The sequence below is a fragment of the Misgurnus anguillicaudatus genome, chromosome 8, assembly GCF_027580225.2.
Source record: "Misgurnus anguillicaudatus chromosome 8, ASM2758022v2, whole genome shotgun sequence".
Taxonomy (NCBI): domain Eukaryota; kingdom Metazoa; phylum Chordata; class Actinopteri; order Cypriniformes; family Cobitidae; genus Misgurnus; species Misgurnus anguillicaudatus.
The window spans coordinates 16,661,229-16,668,717 of record NC_073344.2 but is presented as its reverse complement, the minus strand read 5'-3'; the positions used below and the strand labels follow the sequence as shown (position 1 = coordinate 16,668,717).

General features: G+C 35.9%; 1 protein-coding gene across 1 annotated transcript; it reads left to right on the top strand.

The window, feature by feature from the left end:
- Positions 1-1,547: 1,547 nt before the first annotated feature.
- Positions 1,548-4,885, top strand: prok2 (prokineticin 2). The gene is made up of 3 exons (XM_055214182.2): positions 1,548-2,473; positions 4,009-4,134; positions 4,598-4,885. Exons 1-3 carry the CDS (start codon positions 2,402-2,404, stop codon positions 4,721-4,723), a joined length of 324 nt encoding a protein of 107 aa, XP_055070157.2. The 5' UTR covers positions 1,548-2,401; the 3' UTR covers positions 4,724-4,885.
- The last annotated feature ends 2,604 nt before the right edge of the window (positions 4,886-7,489 follow it).

Below are 7,489 nucleotides of genomic sequence, written 5' to 3'. Positions count from 1 at the left end.
GAAGAGCAACTTTGACTGAAATAGCCACTTGTTACAACTGAGGTATGCAGCAAAGCATTTGTGAAGCCACAACACACACAACCTTGAAGCGAATGGGCTACAACAGCAGAAGACCCCACCGGGTACCACTCATCTCCACTACAAATAGAGGCTACAATTTGCACAAGCTCACCAAAATTGGACAGTTGAAGACTGGAAATATGTTGCCTGGTCTGATGAGTCTCGATTTCTGTCAGAATTTGGCGTAAACAGAATGAGAACATAGATCCATCATTCCTTTTCTACCATTGTGCAGGCTGGTGGTGTAATGGTGTGGGGGATGTTTTCTTGGCACACTTTAGGCCCCTTAGTGCCAATTGGGCATCGTTAAAATGCCACGGCCTACCTAAGCATTGTTTCTGACCATGTCCATCCCTTTATGACCACCATGTACCCATCCTCTGATGGCTACTTCTAGCAGGATAATGCACCATGTCACAAAGCTAGAATCATTTCAAATTGGTTTCTTGAAAATGACAATGAGTTCACTGTACTAAAATGGCCCCCACAGTCACCAGATCTCAACCCAATAGAGCCTCTTAGGAATGTGGTGGAATGGAAGCTTCGTGCCCTGGATGTGCATCCCACAAATCTTCATCAACTGCAAAACGTTATCCTATCAAAATGGGCCAACATTTTTAAAGAATGCTTTCAGCACCTTGTTGAATCAATGCCACGAAAAATTAAGGCAGTTCTGAAGGCGAAAGGGGGTCAAACACAGTATTAATATGGTGTTCCTAAAAATTCTTTAGGTGAGTGTATCTTGAGGCTCTCTTGAAAGTTAGTGCTAAGTCAGGTCCTAAAGGGGGTCGCACACTGGACGAGAAGTGCCACGTTACATCTAGGACAACTGGGAAGTATTGTACACTGGAAGTCCACATTAAATAGCACATGCTTAGTCAAATAGCGTCTACATCAAAATGCAAAATATACGTTAGCAGCCAATGTTAACCGCTAAAGATTTGGGACAAATATGATGTTATTTAATGTTAAACTATGTGAGTGTGACACAGCTCACAGATGCCACCAAAGTCTGAATGTGATTGGTTGATTTTGAACATTGCCACAATCCCTATTATAGAAGGGTGTACACACTTTTGGTCAGGTTATTATAAATTTTTTATTCTTCATTTATTCCGCTAAATCAATCCTATTGTTATTCACTTTAATAAATAGGTTGGAATTTCACAATAAAGGTGGAACAGGTTCCAACATGATTCATCTTGGTTTCATTTTTAAATCACAAAAACTTGCGATTTTAACAGGGGTGTGTATACTTTTTGAATCCACTGTATGCATTTGGCATTTACAGTGCATTTAAGGTATACATTTCATCAGTATGTGTGGTCCCTAGTTTAAGAAAGAGTCTGATATCATTTTTATCTAAAATATTAATATTCATAGAGCTTTAAGTATCTCTCAAGTACCACACAAGCCACAGTGTTTTTTCATTTATTTGAATGACCCATATATTTTTGCACTATTGTTATGCTATATTGACACATTTATACACTCTTAGAAAAAAGTACAAAACTGTACTTGGAAATGCTTGTAGTAAAGTATGAAGGAAATACTATCTTACGGTTTAACGTCCAAACTCTTGAATGAGAAGCAATGTAGAGGAGCGGCTTTTTTTTGGTATGCCTAAAGGATTTTTCAGATTCTCCTCCACCTTGAACCAGTGTTTGAAATACGCAAGGACATTCGCATCTGACGTTGTCAGCCCTGGCCTCTGCAACCCATAACCATTCATAGCTTTCCTTCCAAATCTTTCCCTTACTGATTTGCATTGCTATTTCATATTTTATTCATAAAAGCAAATGTAGAAAAGACACCTTTTGTGTTAGTCACATCATTTTTTCAGGTTTGTGAACCTAAATATGGCTGTAAACAGGTTTGGTAGCCTTGGGAAAATATTTTGTTTTTCTGAACAATGGCATTTTTATTAGATAAGTAATAGAAGTCAAAGTTTTCGGAGCGTTGGTAATTGCTTGCGGTTTTGGGGGGATTTGCCGTGATGTTACCTTGGCTTCTCATTGTTCCACTTTCATACCTCGATCATTTTACGTATAAAGACGTGAGAGAGTGACTCACTGATAATTCTGGATGAAGGACAGCGCATATAAACCGTCCATCCCACATCAGAAGAACTTTATAGCATCTCCTCAGGTTTTTTGGGTGCACATATTATAGTTACGCTCACTCACACGCATTATTACGTGGCTACCCTTTGTTTCTACTGGGCACATAAAGAAAAACAAAAATATAGGGTTTGCTATTGGTGTGTTTAAGCAAAGGGCAGTTTAAGTGCTTGGACCCCCAAAGGGGAGAAAACCAGAGGTGAAAGCAGCTTTTGAAGACGATGAAGTCCAGATTATCATTTCTGCTCTGCCTGTTGCTGGTGTCCAACGGTTCGACTGCAGTCATTACTGGGGTAAGTGACCCATATTTGTAGGATCGTCTGTTTATTGTATGCCTTTTTTGTGACATGACCTTACTCGATCAATATTAAAGACATCAAGATTGTATTTTTACAGAATGTTCTTTAAATTTTGTGGAATGAATTTATGTAGAAACAGGGTCAAATTTTTTTGACTTTTTCCCCTTTGGCGTACCTAAATTAATAAGTACAGTGAATAGATTAAATAGATATTACCATGACAAACTTATTCATTGATTTATTGGTTCACTGTCAGAAATAAAGGTTCAAAACTGTACCTTTTCAATCACTGGGGTGGTATCCACAAAGGTTCATTATTGTACCTTTATGTGTATACAACACATTGAAATGTTGTACCTTTTGGTGTACAATATTATATCCTAAGGACCTATTGTTTGTGTACCTATAAGGAACAATTTTGTACCAATTGAACAACCTGATGAGACGAAAATCTCTGTTATAGTCATACATTTTGTGTTTTTCCGTGACAGGAGCACGGATGTCTTTTCCGTGTCACTTCCACAGATTTTTTTAATTTTTTTATCATTTTATGTATTGTTTATCCTCATTGTTTTTTCCTATTTTCTTACCATTGTCGCTTGGGGTTGGGGCTAGAATCACTTTCTGTTAAATTTTTAGACATCCTAAACCAAACCCCAACATCTAACCCAACTCCAGGCAAGAATAGTTTTTAAAGTGGAAGAAAAACATGTAGAAACCAATACATTAAAGTACATCCTATCCCCAACCCCAAGCGACAATGATTTGAAAATAGGAAAAAACAATAAGAAAACAATACATAAAATGACACGAGAAATATATGGGAGTGACACGGAAAATACATTTGTGCTCCCCTCACATAAAGTGATCAAATTTTCCATGACTATAAGACGGATTTCCATGAGATCATGTTGCATTAAATGTTAGGGGTACAAAACATTTAACTACATTTAAAGAAGACAGTAACGTACCCAAAAAGCTACAACATTGTATTATGTTTTGTATACCTGTAAATTTTTAGGGTACCACCCCAACAACTGAAACCTTTTTTCCTCACAGTGTTCAGAGACAGAAATATAAATAAAGTAAGATGAGTACTGTAGGTATGAAAAGATGCTCGGTGGCGTTTGACGTGACTGCGCTGGGATGCTGAAATGCATTTTTCTCCACACCTGTCACCGCTTTAAAGTCTGCAGTACTCCCACAATATGTAAAATTGCTGTCGGGACACCCCAGGCCTATAAGTGAGATTGAGACGAAGGGATGGCATTCTCAAACATGCTGAGAACTCCATCCTACACAGACTGTCAGGGCAAATCAGTAGGCTGAATGTATGTGGCTTTACAGAGAGATCTCATGTCACCCTTGTGGTCCTTACCTACCAAAAGTATAATACTGCATGGGTATTGGGCTATTTTAGGGTATCACGGTGCATTTCATCATTCAATGTTTTGAGATGTTTACGTATTTAATATATAATATATATAAGGCGATGAGGTCCTAAAACTTGCTTTGTCGTGTGTGTGCAGGCATGTGAGAAAGACTCACAGTGCGGAGGTGGCATGTGTTGTGCCATCAGCCTGTGGATCCGGAGCTTACGAATGTGCATTCCAATGGGTCAGGAGGGAGAGGAATGTCATCCAATGAGCCACAAGGTCAGTTTTCACATTTTCTTCTTTGAGCTCGTCCAAAATTAGATATCTGTCATTGTTTAGGAACACAGAAGGAGATGTCAGTCAGAATTTTAGTGACTGACAGTTTTGGTCCCCATTAACTTTTTATGTGGACTGCCTCAAAAATTGACAAATTACTTAAATATTAACATTTATATTGTGGTTACCAGTATGCCACACAAGTTAAGAACAATGTGGGGGTAAGAAAATAATGACAGAAATCTAATTTTGGGTAAAATAAGGCCAGTTTTGTATATATATATATATTTGTGTGTGTATATATATATATATATATATATATATATATATATATATGTATATATATATATATATATATATATGTATATATATATATATATATATATATATATATATATATATATATATATATATATATATATATATTCATCCTGTATTTTGTAATAGCTTCCTGTTTTCTTTTTAGGTGCCGTTCTTTGGCAAGAGACTTCATCATACATGCCCATGTCTTCCCAACCTCGCTTGCATCCCAACAGATGATGAAAAATACAAATGTCTCCCTTCCTTTCCATTTGAAAATGATCACCTCTGATGAAGCGAAGTGTGCCATTATAGTGTACTACTAATTCTTGTATAAAGTGTATAGTAAAGTGTATTTGATTTTAAAAGAATTTATTTAATGAATTATTTGCTCTGATGGAGAAACATAAATTATGTAGGCCTATTAAAATGCATATTTTGACTAAATATTGTATGATCAAAATAAATAAATAAATACACCATGTACACAATTTTTCTATGTTTGAAAGTTACAGTGAGTAATAATTAAATAGTACACTCTAAAATGTTTGATAAGCATGTGAAAAAGGGATGAACACAACCCATTGGTTGTATTTTAAGATGGGTCGTTTTAACCCACAAATATAAATATTTTTTGGTTGAATTTAACCCAATCACTGGGTTTGTCCCCTTTTGACCCAACGATGGGTTAAAAATTACTCAACATTTTTAGAGTGATTATTTATTTCCTCTTTTTGCAGGTAAAAATGCTTCCTAAAGAAAGCAGTGACTAATAAAGGTAGAAAAAAAGTAATACACTTAAAAAAATGCAGCTTTAAGTTAAAACAACTTGGTTTAGCAAGTCAATTAAACCTGTTATTTTAAGGTTTTGACTTGTGATAAGTTGACGTAAATAAATTTTTTAGGTTAAAGGTATTGCAGAGGATTTTCTTTTTCCGGGTGGATCATCAAGACCAGGGGTGGGCAACTCCTGGTCCTGAGGGCCAGTGTCCCTGCAGAGTTTAGCTCCAACCCTAATCAAACACAGCTGAAAAATCTAATTGAAGTCTTCAGGACTGTTTGGAAATGACATTCAGGTGTGTTCGATTAAGGTTGAAGCTAAACTCTGCAGGACTGTGGCCCTCGATGCCCACCCCTGATCAAGACTATTGGTCCTCCTAACTGTCAATCAGGAGTGTTGCGCAATTGCATTGTTTAAAAAAGTGGAGAAGGCGGTTCTTTTCTAAAATTCGAGAAAATCCTCGGCTACACCTTTAAAGTAACAACAAAAATGCTGAATTTTTTTTTTTACAGTGTATGACTTTTCAACCCAGTATCACGAAATTACTTACCTATAGTCACGTAAATTTGTGAGTCTTTTCCGTGACACTAACACGTTTTTCTGCCTTTTTGCATGAACGTGTCACATATTTCTGTTTACGTGTCACGTATTTGTTACTCAACTGTTTTGTCCTATTTTCTTACCATTGTCGCTTCAGTTTAGGGTTAGATTTACATAAAATTACATCCTTACCCAAACTCAACTCTAACCCTTATGCCAGGCGACAATGATTTAAAAATCAGAAAATATAAAAAATAAATCATGAAAAAAGGTATAAACCAATACTTAAATCGACATCCTGACCCCAAAACACCAAATCTAACCCTAAACCGAAGCGTGAATGGTTTGAAAATAGGACAAAACAGTTGAGGAACAAATACGTGACAGTGACACGTAAACAGAAATACGTGACACGTTCATGCAAAAAGGCGAAAAAACGTGTCAGTGTCACGGAAAAGACTCACAAATTTACGTGACTATAGGTACGTAATTTTGTGATACAGGGTTGGACTTTTATGTATTATTATTATTGATTTTAGTATTAATTCTATTAACTCCAGAGTTTCCAAGTACTCCTTCTACTTTAATTATGCTTGATTTGCAAAAGATAAATAAAAGTTAAGCTAAATAATAGACAACAGAGAATCTATGTAGTTTTGATTTAGAGCTATTATATCTTGACACCTTGACAACAGCAGCCTTAAAGGGATAGTTCACCCTAAAATGAAAATTCTGTCATCATTTATTCACTCTCATGTTGTTACAAACCTGTATAAATTTCTCCTTTCTGATGAACACAAAGGAAGATATATTGAGGAATGTTTCGTAATCAAACCATTCATGAGCAACATTCACTTCTATAGTACTCTATTTTCCTACTATGGATGTGAATGGGGCTGACGAATGGTTTGGTTACAAACATTCCTCAAAATATCTTCCTTCGTGTCCATCAGAACAAAGACGTTTATACAGGTTTGTAACAACATGAGAGTGAATAAATGATGACAGAATTTTTATTTTTGGGTGACCTATCTCTTTAAAGAGCTGAAGCATACCAGTATGGTTTGCTATCAAAGAAGTACTGTATGTGATAAAACTTTTTGACATTTCATTAATCATAAACTACAGTACTATATACTACTGAACTGCTTTTGTGTTATTACTGTAGTTGGCACTTAATTACGGGTTTATTTTGCGAGACTGGCTGTATATTTTCCCTTATATAATGCATCACATTTAGTTTTATTTGTGACGTCATCATCAAGTATTTCCATATTTGAAATGTAACCCTCTACATTTAACCCATTTATTACATTTAACCGATTAACACATTTATCCTGCCGGCCGAAAGACTCGAACTGGCAACCTATGGGCTACAAGCCTGATTATCTAACCATTAGGCCATGACTGTTCCCGTTTCCTTCTTAACCTTTGGAAATTGGTCATGGCCTGAACAGTCTTATAATAATACCTACTGAACGCTTTTAGTGTCTTTGGCAAGACATTTTAACAAACAGGTGAAATTTCACATTGAGCTCAGTCATATACTTTTAAGAGGCTAGTTTTTCAACACCCTTACAAAAAAGTAATATGGTAATACCCTGGTACACTGATTTACTTAAAAAAATTACTTCAATTGGTAACACTTAAAAAAGTAAGTTTTGACAACCTACATTTTAATATTTAGGTGTTACCAATTTAACTTTTTACAGTATAACCTGATCGTGATCATGCAGT